This window comes from Leucoraja erinacea, chromosome 1 (genome assembly GCF_028641065.1).
Source record: "Leucoraja erinacea ecotype New England chromosome 1, Leri_hhj_1, whole genome shotgun sequence".
Classification (NCBI taxonomy): Eukaryota; Metazoa; Chordata; class Chondrichthyes; order Rajiformes; family Rajidae; genus Leucoraja; species Leucoraja erinaceus.
In genome coordinates this window covers 136,979,349-137,000,060 of record NC_073377.1, presented here as the reverse complement: position 1 = coordinate 137,000,060, position 20,712 = coordinate 136,979,349, and the positions used below count along the sequence as shown (strand labels likewise).

General features: G+C 49.0%; 2 protein-coding genes across 6 annotated transcripts in view; both read left to right on the top strand.

Annotated features, from left to right (window-relative positions):
* The window catches only part of rufy3 (RUN and FYVE domain containing 3), an 87,374-nt gene extending 82,847 nt beyond the window's left edge, over window positions 1–4,527 (top strand). The window contains exon 13 of one of the 5 annotated variants that reach the window (XM_055644000.1): window positions 1,801–4,527. In XM_055644000.1, the coding sequence (XP_055499975.1) occupies window positions 1,801–1,817 (17 nt within the window). In that variant the 3' untranslated portion in view covers window positions 1,818–4,527. The remainder of the gene's footprint in view (window positions 1–1,800) is intronic. The other 4 variants (XM_055643988.1, XM_055643993.1, XM_055644016.1 and 1 more) reach the window with 4 other exon arrangements.
* Window positions 4,528–5,800: 1,273 nt separating this feature from the next.
* LOC129696846 (RUN and FYVE domain-containing protein 2-like) lies at window positions 5,801–18,479 on the top strand. The gene is made up of 7 exons (XM_055634947.1): window positions 5,801–5,921; window positions 7,119–7,209; window positions 8,214–8,334; window positions 12,022–12,107; window positions 13,884–13,905; window positions 14,524–14,607; window positions 16,816–18,479. Exons 1-7 carry the CDS (start codon window positions 5,801–5,803, stop codon window positions 16,954–16,956), a joined length of 666 nt encoding a protein of 221 aa, XP_055490922.1. The 3' UTR covers window positions 16,957–18,479.
* The last annotated feature ends 2,233 nt before the right edge of the window (window positions 18,480–20,712 follow it).

Sequence of the window (20,712 nt, the reverse complement as noted above, 5' to 3'; positions counted from 1 at the left end):
TGAGTTCATAGTGATAGGAGCAGAATTAGGCCGTTCGCCCCATCAAGTCTACTCCGCCATTCAATCATGGATGATCTATCTCTCCCTTCTAACCCTATTCTCCTGCCTTCTCCCCGTATCCTCTGACACCCGTTCTAATCAAGAATCTATCTATCTCTGCCTTAAAAATATCCACTGACGGCCTCCAAGATGAATTACACAGATTCACCACCCTCTGACTCAAGAAATTCCGCCTCATCTCCTTCCTAAAGTAACGTCCTTTAATTCTGAAGCTGTGATCCTGGACTCTCCACATCCACTCTATCCAAGCCTTTCAATATTCAGTGAAAACTAGTGTGAACGGATAAGCAATGGTTGGTGCGGACTCGGTGGGCTGAAGGACTTGTTTCCATGCTGTATCTTTAAACTAAACTACATTGGATTGTTCTGAGATTGGCAATGTATAAATGATGGTCACAGCACAGATGTGGGTTATGTGCATACTGACCAAATCATCGGCTCAGTTAGTGTGGGGCTGGGGTGTGCGATTGTGTGTGTAGTGTGACACGCCTGGTGTGAGTGTGTTCACCTAACGCACACATTTCCGCTGTGTCAGGTGCCTCCATGCTGGGTGAGGGGGGCATGGGCTCCTGGGGTGGTGGGGAGAACACCTCACCTACAATGGATAGACTTGCAAAGTTGTGTGTGTGTGTGTACGTGCCTGCGTGTGTGCGCACATGCCTATGCATGTTCCCGTGTGTGTGTTGCTCATATGTCCCCGTGTGTCTTGTATGTGGTTGCATATGCTAATGTATTGTGTGTACACTGTGTGTGCACCCTTTGTGTGTGTGTACACGTGTGTTGTGTATTGTGTGTACACTTGGGCGTGTGTGCGTACACTTGGGTGTGTGTGTACACTCGTGTGTATACACTTGTGTATATACACATGTTTGTGTATGTGGTGTATGCATGCTTACGCAAGCCCGTGTGTGTGTTATGTGTGTGATTCATGCACACCCATGCCTGTATGTATGCTGGTATTTGTGTGTGTGTATTGTGTGAGTGTGTATTTTGCGCGTGTGTCTATTATGCCTGTGTGTCTATTGTGTGCACGTGTGTCTGTATTTTGCCTATGTGTCTGTATTGTGCACGAGCATGCGTACAGGCCCTGTGTGTATTGTGCGTGTGTGCATACATACATACTGTGTGTGAGTGTGTGTACGCGTGGTATGCGAATGCCCTTGTCTATGTGGGAGTGTGTGTCTGTATTGTGTGTGTACATGCCCTGTATGTGTGGTATGCATGCCTGTGTGTGTGTGTGGTATGTGTGTGTGTGTGTGGTGTGCATGCCTGTGTGTGTGTGTGTGTGTGGGGTATGGGGTGCATGCCTGTATGTGTGTGTGTGGTGCGTGCGTGTGTGTGGGGTGCGTGTGTGTGTGGGGTACGTGTGTGTGTGTGTGTGTGTGTGTGCGGGGTGTGTGTGTGCATGTGCGGGGCCTGTGTGTGGGTGTGCGTGTGTGTGTGGGGTGCATGTGTGTGTGTGTGGGTGCGTGTGTGTGTGTGTGCTACCTGCACCCTGTGTCTGCTAGTGGATAATTCTCTGCTGTGAGGTGAAGGGAGGGATGTGTAGTGAAGCATGCACGTTATTACGGGCTAACACAACTGCTCTTCCCCTCTTCTCCCTGTTTTCTCTCCCTGTCTTCTCCCTTGGCTGTCCTGTCTCCACCATGTTACGTGCTGTGCGGACCTGTCGACATCTCCGTCTGCCTGCCTGCCTCCTTCTCCTGACTCTGCCGCCCGCCTGCTGCTTCTAACCAAAAGTGAGAGTGACTTGGTGAAACAGGCTAGGAATTTAAACCTAGCCGCTGGGAAACTGATGCACAGACAGTAGGCGTGGAGCGGCCTGTTTCCGTCTGGCCTAGCTTCTCACCCTCCGCAAAGCCTTCAAAGTTGTGGTTACAGTTTGCAGTGGAGCATGTGGCTTTATTTTCCCCAAGTAGCTACAAGTCAGCTACAGAAGTTGATTTTTTATTTATTTCTATGATATTTGAATAATTCATGTTTCTCGTGTGGTCCTTTCTGCCACGGTTTCCATGGTCTCTCTCTCTCTCTCTCTCTTTCTCTCTCTATCTCTCTCTCTGTCTCTCTCTCTGTCTCTCTCTCTCTCCTTCAGGGGAGAGTGGGGTCTGACCCTCATGAGCTCATGATCTCAACTGGTTCTGGTCTGTTTTGCTTGCTTAAACCAGCTGGTGTGAAAGTAGATTTGGACTGGGTCACCTTGAGCAGTTTGATACGTTTGAGAAAATATCCAGGAGTCAGGATGATAAGATTAACTCCGGATAACAAGGGTGTGTGCAGTGGAAATGTGCAGGAACGAACTGCAGATGCTGATATAAGCCAAAAACAGGCACAAAGTGCTGGAGCAATTCAACGGGACAGGCGGCATCTCTGGAGAGAAGGAATTGGTGATGTTTTGGGTCGAGACCCTTCTTTGGACTGAAAGTCAGGGGCAGTAGGAAGGAACTGCAGATGCAGATACTGAAGATAGACACAAATTCAGTGCCTGATCCTCAGACTGAAGAAGGGCCTCGACCCGAAACTTCACCTAATCCTATTCTCCAGAGATGCTGCCTGACCCGCTGAGTTACTCCAGAACTCTGTGTCTTTAGTGATTAGCATTGATTGGTTTACCCTTCCAGAAATCTGCATTTGATAGCAAACACTGCGGATCTGACGTGCTAAAGTTTGAAAAACTGTGAGATAATGGCGTTTAGGATGCTTTTGGATTGGTGCAGGGATGTGGAGGAATGGGGGTTCTGTGCTGGCAGATAAAAGTTGGTCTTGGTATCACGTTTGGCACAGAAGCTGAGGGCCGAAGGGCCTGTTCCTGTGCTGGACTGTCCTGTGTTTGCAGACGTTGCTCTCTGTTCAAGTCCTGCTATCCCGATTGCTTTCCTGGGCATTTCTGTGCACAAAGAGTTGTGTGAAATGTGGCATTATTCCTTGCAGTATTGCGACCCGCTCATAGTGACCTATTGGGGGCTGCTGCCACAGTCTACCCCAGTTCGTAAGCAGGCGGCTTGTGTGGGGTTAGTCACGGGTGTGGAGGGAGAGGGGTGAAGGGTTTGGGTTCTGAACGGAATGATCGGTCAGCTGACTCGGAACACCTGGACTTGCCCTGCGCTGTCCACAGGGATATTTGATTCAGAGTGTACGGCTTAACGGGCAGATCTTGGACTTTGTTGCAGTGCAAGGCGGGGCTGGGAGAAAAGTGTCGAAAATGAAAATAAATAAAACATTTTATGAAATTAACCATTCAATATTGTGAACTGTGTAGTCTTAGATCAAAAATAAAACTCTTGCACAGAAAACCAGCTCCCCGTTTTTCAACAAGCTGCTGACGGTTTCAATATGTGGGTGGTTGGTTTGGGCCATCGATGTGTTCTGTGTCTCGTTGTTTAGTTGATCTCCGACCCGCCCCACCACTCCGATCTCTCCCCCTCCCACCCTGATCTCCCCCCCTCACTGCCCCTGTTGAGTTGTGCACTTGTTGTTAGTCTCTCCCCCCCCCACCCCTTCTCCCCTTTGCCCTAATCTCCCCCTCCCCTTGCCCATGCCTTTGGACCCCTCCCCCACTATGACCTTGTTGATACCCTCTACACCCCCCTTTGACCCCACCCCCCACTGCTCTTGACATCCCCTCCCAATCTCCCGTGACCCTGTCTGGTTTCACCCCGTGACCCTGTGTGTATCATAAGGGAGAGGAATAGAATTAGGCCATTCGGCCCATCAAGTCTCCTCTCTCATTCAATCATGGCTGACCTATCTCTCCCTCCTAACCACATTCTCTTGCCTTCCCATAACCCCTGACACCCGTACTAATCACCCGTACTCCCCCCTCATTATCCTAAACTCCGGCGAGTACAGGCTCAGTGCCGTCAAACACTCATCGTATGTTAACCCACTCATACCTGGGATCATTCTTGTAAACCTCCTCTGGACCCTCTCCAGAGCCAGCACATCCTTCCTCAAAAATGGTGCCCAAAATTGCTCACGATATTCCAAATGCGGCCTGACCAGCGCCTTATGGAGCCTCAGCATTACATCCCTGTTTTTATATGGAAGCCCTCTCGAAATAAATGCTGGCTTTGAGTTTGCGTTCTTTACTACTGATTCGACTTGCAGATTAACCTTTTGGGAATACTGCACCAGCACTCCCAAGTCCCTTTGCACCTCTGATTTCTGGATTCTCTCCCCATTTAGAAAATAGTCTACGCCTGTATTCCTACTACCAAAATGTATGACTCCACACTTTGCTACACTATATTCCATCTGCCACTTCTCTACCCACTCTCCCAACCTGTCCAAGTCCTCCTACAGAGTCCCTGCTTTCTCTACACTACCTGCCCCTCCACTTGTCTCCAGATCATCCGTAAACTTGGCCACAAAGCCTTCAATCCCCTCGTCCAAATCATTAATATACAACGTGAAGAGTAGCGGCCCCAGCACCGAGCCTTGCGGAACTCCACTAGTCACTGGCAGCCAAGCAGAGAAAGATCCCTTTATTGCCACTCTTCTGCATCTTCCAACCTGCCATCCATGCTAGTATCTGCCCTTTGATACCATGGGCTCTCATCTTCCTTAGCAGCCTCACTTGTGGGACCTTATCAAAGGCTTTCTGAAAATCTAGGTAAACAACATCTACTGACTCTCCTTTGTCTGTCCTGCTATTTACTTCTTTAAAAAATTCCAACAAATTTGTCAGGCGTGATCTCCCCTTCACAAAGCCATGCTGACTTTGGTCTATTTTATCGTGAACTCCGTAACCTCATCCTTTATAATGGGCTCTAAAGTCTTACCAACCACTGAAGTCCGACTAACTGGCCTATAGTTCCCGCTATTCTGCTTTGCGCTCCCTTCTTGTGCAGCGGGGTAATATTGGCAATTTTCCAGTCATCTGGGACCATTCCTGACTCTAGTGATTTTTGAAATATCACTCTCAGTGCCTCCACAATCTCTAAAGCCACCTCTTTCAGAACCCTAGGGTGCTGTCCATCCGGTCCAGGTGACTTATCCACCTTCAGTCCTTCAACTTCAGCTTCCCTGGTAATCGCCACTCCACTAACTTCCATCCCCTGACTCTTGAATTTCAGGCACGTTGCTGGTGTCTTCCACTGTGTAGTTTGATGCAAAAAAGTTATTCAACTCCTCTGCCATTTCTTTATTCCCCATTATCACTTCTCCTACATCATTCTCCAGCGGTCCAACATCCACTCTTGCCTCTTACTTGCTCTTTATATAACTGAAGAAACTCTTGCTTTCCTCTTTTATATTATTGGCTAGCTTACCTTCATATTTCATCTATTCTCCCCGTATTGCGGGGTTATTTTAGTTACTTTCTGTTGTTCTTTAAAGTTTTCCCAATCCTCTGGCCTCCCGCTCATCTTTGCAATGTTATACGCCTTTTCTTTTCGTTTTATACCGTACTTGACTTCCCTTGTCAGCCACGGTCGACTCTTTCTCCCCCTAGAATCTTTCTTCCTCTATGGAATGAAAAGATCCTGCATCTTCCAGATTATTCCCAGAAATTCCTGCCATTGCTGTTCCAGTTTCTGTGCAGGTTTCCCCATGACCCTGTGTGTACCAGTCCCCCCATGACCCCCCGTGACCTTGTGTGTGCTGGTTCCCCCTTGACCCCATGACCCTGTGTTTACCGGACCCCCATGACCCTGTGACCCTGTGTGTGCCGGTTTCACCCCCCCATCTGCCCCCCCCACCCTCCAGACTGTGGCGGGAGCAGGAGGGCCGTCGCTCGGCCGAGATGGACAACAGGCTCTTTAAGCAGGACTTTGGAGAGAAGATCGTCGGGCTGGAAGGAGAGGTGGAACTCCTGAAGAGGCAGCGGTGGGTGATGATGAGCAGGTTGGGGAGGAGGCAGGGGGGTGGGGGGGGGGGGGGGTGGGGGAATGGGGTGGCAGGGGGGGAGGGGGGTGGGGGGGCAGGTGGGTGTGGGGGGGGGTGCGGCGGCAGATGGTTGGGGGGGGGGGGGGGGGGGGGGGTGGCGGAGGTGGGTGAGGGGGGGGGGGGGGCAGGTGGGTGAGGGTGAGGGTTGTGTTCAGTCCTGGAGAGAGGGGAGAGCAGGCTCAGACCCCGGGAACAGCTCCCTCCTCCTCTCTGCGACAGGGTTTCTCAACGTCCTTCCATTAGAAACGTGATTGGATGGAAGAGTCGACTCGATGGGCTGAATGGCCTAATTCTGCTCCTATGACATGAACTGCAGATGCCAGTTTACAAGGAAAGGGACACAAAGTACCGGAGTAACTCAGCAGGTCAGGCAGCATCTCTGGACAACTGGACACCAGTCTGAAGAAGGGTCTTGACACCTATTATATTTTTCCAGAGATACTGCCTGACGTGCTGAACTACGCCAGCTTCTTTTGTCAATCTCTGGAGAAAATGGATAGGTGTCGTCTTGGCTCGGGACCCTTCACTGATTATATGAACGAGAAGGGGGCAAGAAATCTGGAAGATAGGAGGGGCAGGGCAAATTCTGATGGGTAATAGGTGGATTCGGGTGAGCGGGTTATGTTAGGCAAATGGTAGGCATAGGGGGAGGGAAAAAATGGGTGCTTTAGACTTTCGAGATACAGCGTCGAAACAAGCTCTTAAGCCCACCGAGTCCGCGCCGACCTTCCGTACACTGGCACTATCCTACAAGCACTAGGGACAATTTACAGAAGCCAATTAACCTACAAACCCGCACATCTTTGGGGTTGTGGGAGGAAAGTGGACCATCTGGAGAAAACATGTGCAAGTCATGGGGAGAACGTACAAACTCTGTACAGACAGCGTAGTCAGGATGGAACCCGGGTCTCTGGCGCTGTGATGCAGCAACTCCACTGCTGCGCCACCGTGCTGCCCTCAGTGCAATAGGTTCTATGAAACAGGTGTTCAGGGTCTAGGGTTTGTTGTGGGGTAGGAGTTTGCAGTAATGTGGGGGGATGGGGAGGGCGGGGGGAGGCTGTGTTGGGACAGTTCACTGAGTTACTCCAGCACTCTGTGTCCATGTTCTCCACAAATGCTGCCTGACCCGCTGAGTTACTCCAGCACTCTGTGTCTATCATTGGTATAAACCAGCATCTGCAGTTCCTTGTTTCTGTATTTGGCATCTGCTGAGAAACAGTTAGCGTCAGGTCTGGAAGGAGAGGTGGAACTCCTGAAGAGGCAGCGGTGGGAGACAGCTAGCGTCAGGTCAGAGTCATAGAGATGCAGCACAGAAACAGTCCCATCAACCGACCTTGCACATGTGGGCCAAAGGACCTCTCCCTGTGCTTACTGGTCTCTGTTCTGTGCCTCTATTAGATGATACTAGATCCTCTTTCAGGCTGGGTCTCTATCCCTTGGAGCACAGGAGGCTGAGGGGTGATGTTATAGAGGTATGTAAATTCATGACGGGAATAGATCGGGTAGATGCACATAGTCATTTGTCCAGAGTAGGGCAATCAAGAAACAGAGGACATGGGTTTAAGGTGAGAGGAGGAAGATTTAATAGGATACCGAGGGGCAACTTTTACGTGGTGGGTGTATGGAACGAGCTGCCAGAGGAGGTGGTTGAGACTGGGACTATAACAACATTTAAAAGACATTTGGACAGGTATGTGGATAGGACACGTTTAGAGGGATATGGACCAAACATGGGCAGGTGGGACTAGTGTAGATGGGGCATGTTGATTAGTATGGACATGTTGGGCTGAAGGGCCTGATCCCGTGCTGTGTGACTGACCTCCCTGAGACAGCTGGCAAAGCATCATGTTTGTGAGTTTAGAGTCATACAGTGTGGAAACAGGCCCTTCAGCCCAACTTGCCCACACCGGCCAACATGTCCCAGCTACACTAGTCCCATCTGCCTGCGTTGCGCCCATATCCCTCCAAACCTGTCCTATCCATATACCTGTCTAACTGTTTCTTAAATGTTGGGATAATCCCTGCCTCAACTACCTCCTCTGGCATCCACCCTTTATGTGAAAATGTTACCCCTGATTCCTATTAAATCGTTTCCCCTTCGCCTTGAACCCATATCCTCTGGTCCTCGATTCCCCTACTCTTGGTCTCCGTGATCGGTTCCTCTCATGATCTTGTGCACGTGCGCTGTGTACAGATGGGTAGTGCGTGCGTGCATGTCTGTGAGCAGTGTGGGCAGGGCTGGGTCTGACCCCCTCTCGTTCTCTCCCCAGTGCCGAGTTGCATGCGTGTTTGAAGCGGCAGAGAGCAGGTGGGCAGCTCGGCTGCCCCGGGGACAGCGGATCAGAGACGCGAGCGGGGAGCGGACTACCGGAGACGACGGACATCCGGAGGGTGAGTCAGCAAATCGGAACACCTCCAGGTTTACTGGACTGTAACTCAGCTAACCCTGGGGCTGGGGCAGTGAGAGGCAACAAGTTGTCTACTCGTAAATAAACATTTAACTTGGGAGGTCGTGTTGCAGTTGTATAAGACATTGGTGAGGCCGCATTTAGAGTATTGTGTTCAGTTCTAGACACCATGTCATAGGAAAGATGTCAAGCTGGAAAGGGTGTAGTGAAGATTTACGAGGAAGATGCCAGGACTAGAGGGTGTGAGCTGTAGGGAGAGGTTGAGCAGGCTGGGAAGATGTGGCCAGTGGTGGGATCCCATTAGAGGTGGCAAAAATGTCAGAGGATTATCTGTTGTGGTAGACAAAAATGCTGGAGAGACTCAGCGGGTGATGCAGCATCCATGGAGCGAAGGAATACGTGACGCTTCGGGTCGAGACCTGTAGACAAGGATAGAAGTCAAGGATTGGATAAGTAAATAACCTCTACTGAGAAAAGTGCAAGAAGTAGTTTTCTGTGGTAATTAAAATCCACTGTTGCCATGCACCAAATCATTATTCTTCCATTATTTTCTCAGTTTAATTATTTAATTTTAAAATTCCACGACAGCTGATACTGGACTACAGAGTCCAAAATGCGGTTTCACCCAGCAATTAAAATCTACCCCGATTCAAGAACGGTAGAGAGCTGGGCTCCAAGCTGAAGATTTATTCCCATCACAGAATGGTGGGATAATACCAGAATAACAGGTTGATATCCAGAAGCTAGACACAGAAAGCTGGAGTAACTCAGCGGGACCAGCAGCATCTCGAGAGAGAGAAGGAACGGGTGACGTTTCAGGTCAAGACCCTTCTTCAGACTGGTCTTCTCCCGAGATGCTGCCTGTCCCGCTGAGTTACTCCAGCTTCTTGTGTCTATCTTTGGTTTAAACCAGCCTCTGCAGTTCCTACCTACAGGTTAATAGCCAGTGCTTTATAAAGCGTTGACTTTAGCCAAAGACAAAACTAGTTACTTAATCCTGACCAATATTAAACCCACGATACGGCCACAAATTAAAAAGATCACACTGTAAAAGCCCACCATGGCAGTATTTTCACCACTGATTTTAGTAGTTTCATACACTAGACAATTTGAATAAATGAGCTGCTGCAACAAATTGCTTGAATGTTAGAACCAAGACACTAATGGATAATCTTGAGCATGTGTTCATTTATAAAGTATATAAAGCTGCTGATCATGGATATAAATGAATGTCAAACAGAGCCAGCTCTATCTGAATGCAGGATCCGTATTGCTGATCTCATACAACGAACAATGCAATTGATTCAACATATAAACCTTACAATGAATGCATGATCCACATGAGTTAAACTTGGCAGTCGCTGACCACCACCTTCTTTAATCCGGACAAAATTATGAGAGTGCCCTTAACATCCCACCCGAAAGTCCCCCCCAAAAAATGTGGCGTCTAGACCGGGTCTCGACCTCAACGGGACCTCCGCAGCCGATTGGCGGATGTAATTTCCCCCCCCTGTGGTCGGGGCTCTGGATGATGTGCTGGCCGTGGTTGTGCGCATGTGCAGGAGGAGGATGTGCAGGCCGGGGCAGGGCGCATGTGCAAGGCGGCCGGCCGTGCTGGCGGATGAGGAGCGGCCGGAGAGGGGAAACTCGGCGGCTTTGACACGGATAGCGGGCGGAGACGGAGAATGACAGAGAGAGAGAGACAGAGAGGGGGGCTGTGCCGGGCAAAATGACACGGCTTTTAGGTTGCCCAGCGGGATTTTGGTGGCCATTGGCACCCGGGCAACCGTTAATTTCGAGCCCTGGGTGTGGGGAATCTTCAAGAGTCAAGAGTGTTTTATTGTCATTATGTCAGAGACAGGCAATACAATTCTTACTTGTAGCAGCACAACAGAATATGTCAACATAGCACACTGTAAACAATATAATAAACGAGAAACAACATTCAGATTATATATATATTCAGATTCAGATTCAATTGTAATTGTCATTGTCAGTGTACAGTACAGAGACAACGAAATGCATTTAGCATCTCCCTGGAAGATCGACATAGCACATGATTTGAATAAATAAGAATAAGTGTCCGGGGGGGGGGGGGGGGGGTGGGATTGGCAGTCACTGAGGTACGTTGTTGAGTAGAGTGACAGCCGCCGGGAAGAAGCTGTTCCTCGACCTGCTGGTTCGGCAACGGAGAGACCTGTAGCGCCTCCCGGATGGTAGGAGGGTAAACAGTCCATGGTTGGGGTGAGAGCAGTCCTTGGCGATGCTTGCTTTGGACAGACTCAATGGAGGGGAGCGAGGAACCGGTGATGCGTTGGGCAATTTTCACCACCCTCTGCAATGCCTTCCGGTTGGAGACAGAGCAGTTGCCATACCATACTGTGATGCAGTTGGTAAGGATGCTCTCGATGGTGCAGCGGTAGAAGTTCACCAGGATCTGAGGAGACAGATGGACCTTCTTCAGTCTCCTCAGGAAGAAGAGACGCTGATGAGCCTTCTTGATCAGAGTAGAGGTATTGTGGGTCCAAGAGAGGTCATCGGAGATGTTGACTCCCAGGAACCTGAAGCTAGAAACACGTTCCACCTCCGTCCCGTTAATGTGGATGGGGGTGTGCGTGCCGCCTCTGGACTTCCTGAAGTCTACAATGAGCTCCTTGGTCTTCTTGGAGTTAAGGGCCAGGTTGTTGTCAGCGCACCATGCTGCTAAGTGCTGGACCTCCTCCCTGTAGGCCAACTCATCGTTGTTGCTGATGAGGTCAATCACCGTTGTATCATCTGCATACTTGATGATGGTGTTAGTACCATGTACAGGTGTGCAGTAATAGGTGAAGAGGGAGTAGAGGAGGGGGCTCAGCACACAGCCCTGTGGAACGCCGGTGTTCAGGGTGAGGGTTGAAGAGGTGTGCTTGTCTAACCTCACAGACTGGGGTCTGTTGGTTAGAAAGTCCAGTATCCAGTTGCAGAGGGAGGGGTCGATGCCCAGGTTACCGAGTTTGGTGATCAGTTTTGATTGTATAATGGTGTTGAATGCTGAGCTGTAATCGATGAACAGCATTCTTACGTAAGTGTCTCTGTTGTCGAGGTGGGAGAGGGCGGAGTGAAGTGCCGTTGAGATGGCATCCTCCGTACTCCTGTTCTTGCGGTAGGCAAAGATATATTTAAAAATATATATATATATATACACACACGCACGCGCACACACACACACACACACACACACACACACACACACACACACACACACACACACACACACACACACAACACACACACACACAACAACAAAACAAACAAACAATAATCGTGTAAGAATAGTCTATTGTAGTTCAGAGCTTATTTGTTGTCGTGTTTAATAGCCTGATGGCTGTAGGGAAGAAGCTGTTCCTGAACCTGGACGTTACAGTTTTCAGGCTCCTGTTCCTCTTCCCGATGGCAGGGGTGAAATGAGTGTGTGGCCAGGATGGTGTGGGTCACTGATGACGTGGCTGCCTTTTGGAGGCAGTGACTCCTGTAGATCCTTTCGATGGTGGTGAGGTCAGAGTCGGTGATGGACCTTTGATGGTGGGAGGTCAGTACATGTGATGGACTGGGCAGTGTTCACCACTTTTTGCAGTCTTTTCGCTCCTGGGCGTTCAAGTTGCTGAACAGAATCTTTGTGGTAACGTTATAGGAACTGGAGGAGCTTCGGAAAGAGAATCACCAGCTATGCCAGGCCAAGGAGGGCCGAGTTCCCAATGGCTCCCACACAATGCGCAGGTAATTCAGTGTTCATCCTGAACTCTCAGATTGATGAGCAAAACACAAACCCACTGTGCAGTTTTGGTCACCCTGCGCATAAGGTCATCGGTGACAGGAGTAGAATTAGGCCATTCGGCCCATCAAGTTTACTCCGCTATTTAATCATGGCCGATCTATCTCACCCTCCTAACTCCATTCTCCTGTCTTCTTCCCATAACCCCTGACACCCGAACTAATCAAGAATCTATCTATCTCTGCCTTAAAAATATCCTCTGACTTGGTCTCCACTGCCTTGTGTGGCAAAGAATTCCACAGATTCACCACTCTCTGACTAAAGAAATGTCTCCTCATCTCCTTCCTAAAAGAACGTCCATTAATTCTGAGGCTATGCCCTCTAGTCCTAGGCTCTCCCACTAGTGGAAACAACCTCTCAACATCCACTATATCCAATCCTTTCACTTTTCTGTATGTTTCAATGAGGTCCCCCCCCTCATTCTTCTTAACTCCAGCAAGTACAGGCCCAGTGCCGACAAACGCTCATCATATGTTAACCTACTCATTCCTGGGATCATTCTTGTAAACCTGCTCTGGACCCTCTACATAGCCAGCATATCCTTCCTCAGATATGGTGCCCAAAATTGCTCACAAAATTCCAAATGCGGCCTCACCAGCGCCTTATAGAGCCTCAACATTACTTCCCTGTTTTTATATTCAAGCCCTCTTGAAATAAATGTTATAGAAAAGATGTTGCCAAACTGGAAAGGGTGCAGAGAAGATTTGCAAGAATGTTGCCAGGACTCGAGTGCCTGAGCTATAGGGACAGGTTGAGCAGGCTGGGATTCTATTCCTTGGAGCGCAGGAGGATGAGGGATGAACTTGTGGAGGTGTACCAAAAATCATGAGGGGAATAGATAAGGTGAATGCCCAGTCTTTTACCCAGAGTTGGGGAATCGAGAAACATAGGTTTAAAGTGAGAGGGGAAAGACCTGGAAGATAGGAACCTGAGGCGACACTTTTTCACACAGACGGCACCCGAGGTCAGGATTGAAGTCTGACCTCTGGCGCTCTAAGGCAGCCGCACTACCCGCTGCACCACTGCCTCTTCCTTGCTCTCTTGTCACCCTTCTCATCATTTCCCCCCCTCTCCTCCACCCCCCCCCCCCCCCCCCCCCCCCCCCACAAGCTATTTCATTAGTTGATACAGCATGGAAACAGACCTGCCTGCCTTTGGCCCATATCCCTCCAAACCTGTCCTATCCAGGTACCTGTTTAAATGGTTCTAAAACATTGCAATAGTTCCAGCCTCAACTACCTCCTCCGGCAGCTCGTTCTATACACCCACCACCCTTTGTGTAAAATAAAGAGTTACCTTTTAAAAGTTAGGTCAGACCCTCGAGTCCCAGCAACATCCTTGTAAATCCACTCTGTACCCCTTCGAGCTTGACAACATCTTTAATATAACATGGTTACCAAAACTAAACACAACACCTCTACATGTGGCCTCCCCAATGTATTATACAACTGTAAGGTAGACACAAAATGCTGGAGTAACTCAGCGGGTGAGGCAGCATCTCTGGAGAGAAGGAATAGGCGACGCTTCTTCAGTGCAGAAGGGTCTCGAGCCGAAACGTCGCCTATTCCTTCTCTCCAGAGATGCTGCCTCACCCGCTGAGTTACTCCAGCATATTGTGCCTACCTTCAGTTTAAACCAGCATCTGCAGTTCTTTCTTATAAAACTGTAACATGACCTCCCAAATTCCGTTGTATAAAGTTGTTTTTTTTGCATATTCTCAGGTCAAATTCAGGAACAGAGACTGTAAGTAGTTTATTTTATATTTTCAATATCACACACACACAGGGTAGGAGGACATGGGGTTAAAGTGAGAAGAGAGAAATTTAATAGAAACCTGAGCAGCAACTTTTTCACATAGGTGTATGGAACAAGCTGCTGGTGGAGCCAGGGACTATCACATCATTTAAAAGACATTTAGACTGGTACATGGATAGGGCTTTAGAGGGACATGGGCCAAACGCAGGCAGGTGGGAGTAGTTGAGGTCTCAGGACCCTTCTTCAGACCGGCTCCGACCTGAAACATCGCCTGTCCCTTCCTGCACAGGGTGCCTGTCCCGCTGAGTTCCTCCAACACATTTAAAAGATATTTGTACAGGTACCTGGATAAGAATGATACAGAGGGATTTGGGCCAAATGCGGGCAGGTGGGACTGGCGTAGATGGGGCATTTGGGTTGGCATGTGTGAGTTGGGCCGAAGGGCCTGTTTCCACGCCGTGTGACTGCAGCACGGCCTGAGTTGGTCGACAGGGAGTTGGGCTGAAGGGGGCGTTTCTGTGCTGTCTGGCTCTGGTCATTAGCTGGAGTGTCTAACACGCTCTGATCATTAGCTGGAGTGTCTAACACGCACACTGCTTCTCACAGGTACCTGATGACTTCGTGCAGACGAGGGAGGAGAATGTAATTTGCAAACTCTGTCAAGAGGCAGCCTCGTTAACCAAACCCAAGGTACCGCAGTGATTTACCACCCACAACCCTGCCGGGAGCTCACTTTTAGCAGTTTACCAGGATGGTCACGGTGGTGCAGCGGTAGAGCTGCTGCCTCACAGCACCAGAGACCCGGGATCCATCCTGACTACGGGTGCTGCTTGTATGGAGTTTGCATGTTCTCCCTGTGACCGTGTGGGTTTTCTCCGGGTGCTCCAGTTTCCACCCACACTGCAAAGACATACAGGTTTGTAGGTTAATTGGCTTGGTTTAATTGTAAATTGTTATCCGTACACACTAGGGATAATTTACAGAAGCCAATTAACCCACAAACATGCAGGTCTTCTGAGTGTGGGAGGAAACTGGAGCACCCGGAGAAAACCCACACGGTCACAGGGAGAACGTGCAAGCTCCACACAGGCAGCACCCGTACTCAGGATGGAACACAAGACTTAGGCTATTGTAAGGCAGCAACTCTACCACCGACCCACCCCACAACGTTGCCTTATAATTTACAAAATTTCCGACTAAACTAAACTGTAACTGTAACTAAACTGTAGACTTAAACTAAAAATGGAATCCATTAATAACCCGAATACAAGAGTAAAAATACTTGAATTTCCTAGTGCAACCCAAGATAGTTTTAGACTTTAAAGATACAGTGTGGAAACAGGCCCTTCGGCCCATCGAGTTCACACTAACCATCGATCACCCCGTACCCTAACAATATCCTACATACTAGGGACAATTTACAGAAGCCAATTAACCTACAAACCTGCACGTCTCTCGGAAGAGAGGGGAAACCGGAGCACCCGGAGAAAACCCACGGGGTCACAGGGAGAATGTGCAAACTGTACAGACAGGATGTAACGCAAGTCTCTGGCGCTGTGAGGCAGCAACTCTACCGTACTGCACTTAATAATTGATAGTTTTGTGTGTGTTTTTGTGGTGTTTATACTAAGCCTGATGATTGTTGAGAAGTTAGTGTACTGTCTAACATCCGTCTGCCATCACACCTCGTGTGTGTTTGGCTATAGTGGCGCTGAGCAACAGTTATCACCAAACTCCACTCCCGAGCAGTCCCCATAGTTTTTTCCTGCATGTAAACCCTTTCGGCGACAGAGTTTCCTGGAAGTGGCGTCACAGGTAGATAGGGTGGACACGAAGGCTTTTGTTACGTTGGCCTCCATCCCTCAGAGCATTGAGGATAGAATGTGTAAGAAGGAACTGCAGATGCTGGTAAAATTGAAGGTAGACACAAAATGCTGGGGAAACTCAGCGGGTGAGGCAGCATCTATGGAGAGAAGGAATTGGTGACGTTTTGGGTCGAGACCCACTTGAGTTTCCCCAGCATTTTGTGTCTACCATTGAGGGTAGAAGTTGGGTGTTATGTTACAGTTGTGCAAGACATTGATGAGGCTGCATTTGGAGTCTCGTGTTTAGTTCTGGTCTCCCTACTGTAGGGGGGATGTCATTCTGGAAAAAGTGCAGAGAAGATTTACAAGGAGGTTGCTTGGACTTGTGAGAGAGGTTTGGCAGACTAAGACTCTATTCCTTGGAGCACAGGAGGCTGAGGGGTGATCTTATAGAGGTGTATAAAATCATGAGGGGAATAGATAGGGTGAATGCACAGTCTTTTACCTGGGGAATCAAGAACCATAAGACATGACATAGATTCCTATTAAATCTTTCCCCTCTCACCTTAAACCTGAGGGGCAATTTATTCACACAGGGTGTATGGAACCAGCTGCGGGAGGAGGTATGCAATGCTTAAAATACACTTGGACAGGTACATGGATAGAGAAGGTGTAGAGGGATATGGGCCAAACATGGACAGGTGGGACTAGTGTGGATAGGACATGTTAGTAGGCATGGGCAAGTTGGGCCGAAGGGCCTGTTTCTGTGCTGTGTGACTGACTAGTTAATAGGTACTTTTCCGCACAGAGGGTGGTGGGTGTATGGAACGAGCGGGCGGAGGAGGTAGTTGAGGCAGGGACTATAACAACATTGAAGAGAAACTTGGGCAGGTACAGGGATAGGACAGGTCTGGGGGGATATGGGTGAAAGTTGGGCAGGTACAGGGATAGGACAGGTCTGGGGGGATATGGGTGAAAGTTGGGCAGGTGGGACGAGTGTGGCTGCTGCAGGCATGTTGGTCGTTGTGTAGTTGGTCGGTGTGGGTGAGTTGTTTCTGTGCTGTGTGACACCGTGGTGTCCTTTCTCTTGCAGAAGCAGTGCAGCAACTGTGGGGGCATCTTCTGCACTGGTTGTGCAGCCAACACGCTGCCCCTGCCCTCCTCCCTGCAGCCGGTGTGTGTGTGTAACACCTGCCATGTGGCACTGCTGGAACAGTATGCGCCACCGCCCTGAGGGTGCCCAGCAGCCCGTACACGCTGACAATCGCCGACACCTGCAGCATCAGGGAGTGCCTGCTGCCCCAACCCTCCTCTTCCCACAACCTCCTGACACATCGCAGGGAGATCCGTGCCCTCCTTTGTCGTCTTTGTAACCCTTCGGGACCACCGTCCACTTGGACATTTGTTCTTTGGGACGTTAATCGTCCCGTCCAGATACGTCCGTGGAATTGTTGCTTGTTCCTCATCACGTCTGGGACTGGGGGCTGGAGTCCAGATTATCTTTGTGTAGTCAAAGTCCGATACCCCTGTCTTTGTACTCTGGCAACAGGGTGTAAACCAGTCTAATCCTTGCCAGACGGGGGTATGGCTCTGATGTAGAAACAAAGAATGGCAAATGCTAGTTTATACCAGATATGGACACATCTCTGGAAAACATGGACACAAAGTACTGGAGTAATTCAGTGGGTCAGGCAGCTTCTCTAGAGAACGTAGATCGGTGACGTTTCGGGTCGGGTCTGAAGAAGGGTCTCGACCCGAAACGTCACCCATCCTTGTTCTCCAGAGGTGCTGCCTGTCCCGCTGAGTTACTCCAGCACTGTGTCCATGTTCTCTAAAGATGCTGCCTGACCCGCTGAGTTACTCCAGCACTCTGTGTCCATATTCTCCAGAGATGCTGCCTGACCTGCTGAGTTACTCCAGTAATTTGTGTCTATATCTGGTATAAACGAGCATTTGCCATTCTTTGTTTCTACATCAGAGCAGATACAATTGGTTTTCCAGCCCGCCCACACCCATCCCTCTCAGAGGGCTATGGAAAGCAGTTCTTTGACCAATTGTGATTGTCCCATTGTGCAGAGAGTTTGAACAACCGCAATGCAGGCTAGACTGAGCCCCAAGACACTGGATCATATGCCGTTCGTTCAATTACCTTGCTCGTGTGCCAGTGAATTCTTTCTTCTGTGCAAACTTTGTAAACCAGCGTGCTTTTGAAAAGGGAATTGGCAGCATTGGTGGTGAGGCAATGATCTCAACGCATGCTGCCTAACAAGAGGATTTTGATACTCTTGGCTTCAGGCTTTCAGCATCGAATGTTTTTCAGCAAGAGTACTGATCAGACAGGACCCCTCAAATTGTCACGGTGATGTTCACAGCTGCATTCACAACTGGCATCACCATGTTACCTCATACTACAAAGTAGTTTAAATTAAAGCAGGGACAGGTATTTTCTTAACAAGTTTCTCTCTTTTATGGGACTTTAATAATTAAATGTGTGCAAATCATTGATTAATGACCAAATGTACCTTGATATTGTCACTGTTGAGTGTACATCAATATTGGTGTCTGTTAACTCAAGTCCTCTCTATAAAACTGGACAACAGTTATGAGGAAATTTGCACTGCATTTGGGGATGTGAACTAGAATATTGTTGTGTGGAGGAGTATTACATTTTGCTTGTCCTCCCACTGTCTGGGTTCAACTGGATGTCCTGATGATTGCTGTTTGTTGAATGAATAAACCTTCGCTTTGTGCAATGAAGTGCCGAGAGTCGTGGTTTCTGTCCGACTCATCCATGCCGACCAACATGCCCCGTCTACACTAGTCCTGTTTGGCCCACATCCCCCTAACCCTATGCTATCCATGTACCTCTCCAAATGTGTTTTATACGTTTTGATAGAACCTGCCTCAACTACCTCCTTTAGATGTGACTTTGGGGACACAGCGTGGAAACAGGCCTTTCGGCGAGTCCGTGCCGACCAGCGATCTCCCCGTACACTAACATTATCCTGCACACTGGGAACAATTTACAATGTTACAGAAGCCAATCACCCAACAAGCCTGCGAGTCTTTTGGAGTGTGGGAAGAAACCGGAGAAAACCCATGGAGAACATACAAGCAGGATTGGATCCGGATCTCTGGTGCTGTGAGGCAGCAACTCCACTGCTGTGTCACCCTGCCACCCTCTGTCAAGTCCTTCCATATATCCAGCACTTAATACATGACCCTCAAGTTCCTATTAACCTTTTGTCCTCTCACCCTGTGCATTCTGGTTCTTGATTCCCTTACTCTGGGTGAAAGACTGTCTGTTTACCCCTATCTATTCCTCCTATGACTTTATAAACCTCTTTAAGATCACCCCTCAACCTCTAATCCAGACCAAATTACAAGAGTGCACTTGAAATCCCCCACGGAAATCCTCCTGGAAATGTGGCGCCTAGACCGGGCGAGGTGGCCGATCACCACCTCATCGGGACCTCCGCGCTGATCTGCGGGTCGAGTTTGCCCTCCTGCAGCTGGGAATGTGGAACATGGCCCGGCCGCAAATGGCAGATCCGATCCCGTGGCCGACTTTGCGGGCCACAATCTCAATAGACAATCCCTCAATAGACAATAGTGCTGGACTCCCCCCAACATCGGGAACAGGTTTCTTGCCTCCAACGTGGACACGCTAGAGGCAGGAAACATGTTGGGGGAGTCCAGAACCAGGGGCCACAGATTAAGAATAAGAACGGAGACGAGGAAACACTTTTTCTCACAGAGAGTTGCGAGTCTAGAATTCTCTGCCCCAGAGGGAGGTGGAGGCCGGTTGTATGGATACTTTCAAGAGAGAGCTAGATAGGGCTCTTAAGGATTGCGGAGTCAGGGGATTATGGGGAGAAGGACAAGGAATGGGGTACTGATTGGGGATGATCAGCCATGATCACATAGAATGGCAGTGCTGGCTGGAAGGGCCGAATGGCCTACTCCTGTACCTATTGTCTATTGACCCGGTGGGCTGAAGGGCCTGTTTCCGTACTGTATCTCTAAACTAAACTAAACATAGTTTGACTGAGACATGCTGCTGTTGATGTAGAGGTTTAAAAGAATGGAGCAATTGTAATAAACGATTACAAATCCTCTTCTGGAACAAGAACATAGTTGCCTGGCTTGGACGCCATCTTTGAAAGACAAGCAGGGAACTAGCCTGTAGCATTCCAGTGTAAGTGCTTTTTGTTAACGTTTGGTTTTGCTATAAGATGGCCGTAGGATTTTTATATCGGCTGCAGAGTTGTTGAACCCATCTGAGGAGATGGGGTTGCATAGGAAGCTGCAAGAGCAGCACAGGAACAGGCCCTTCAGACCACAATGTCCACACCAGCCACAGCATTGATCCAAACTAATCTCCTCTGCTTGCATGTTATCCACATCCATCCACTCCTTGTTTACAAGTTGAATTGGCTTGTCGATCCACGAGAGCCTTAAATGCCACTATCTTATTTGCCTCCACCATCACCCTTGGCAGCACGTTCCAGACCCCCACCACCCCGTGTTTAGAAGAAACTTCTCCCAAACATCTCTTTCAAAGTTTGTCCCTTTCTGCCTTTAATACCACTATACCATTCATGCTCATCATCAAAGCCGTGGGACTTGGCGTCACTCATCTGGATCCACGACTTCTGTATGAACCCAAGCCTTCAATTGGAGACCAGAATACAAGTTGACAAGAACCAGGTATTGTTTGCTATGCCACTCAAGTCAAGTCAAGTGAGTTTATTGTCATGTGCCCGATAGGACAATGAAATTCTTGCTTTGCTACAGCACCAAGTCAAAGTAGCCTTTATTGTCATTCAGACCTTGCGATCTAAATTTTGTTGCCTTGCAGTCCTACATATAGTAAAAATGACAAAAACACACTATAAACACAAATTAACATTCACCACAGTGAGTTCACCAGGCACCTCCTCACTGTGATGGAAGGCAAAAGTCTTAAGTCTTTGTCTCATCTCTTCTT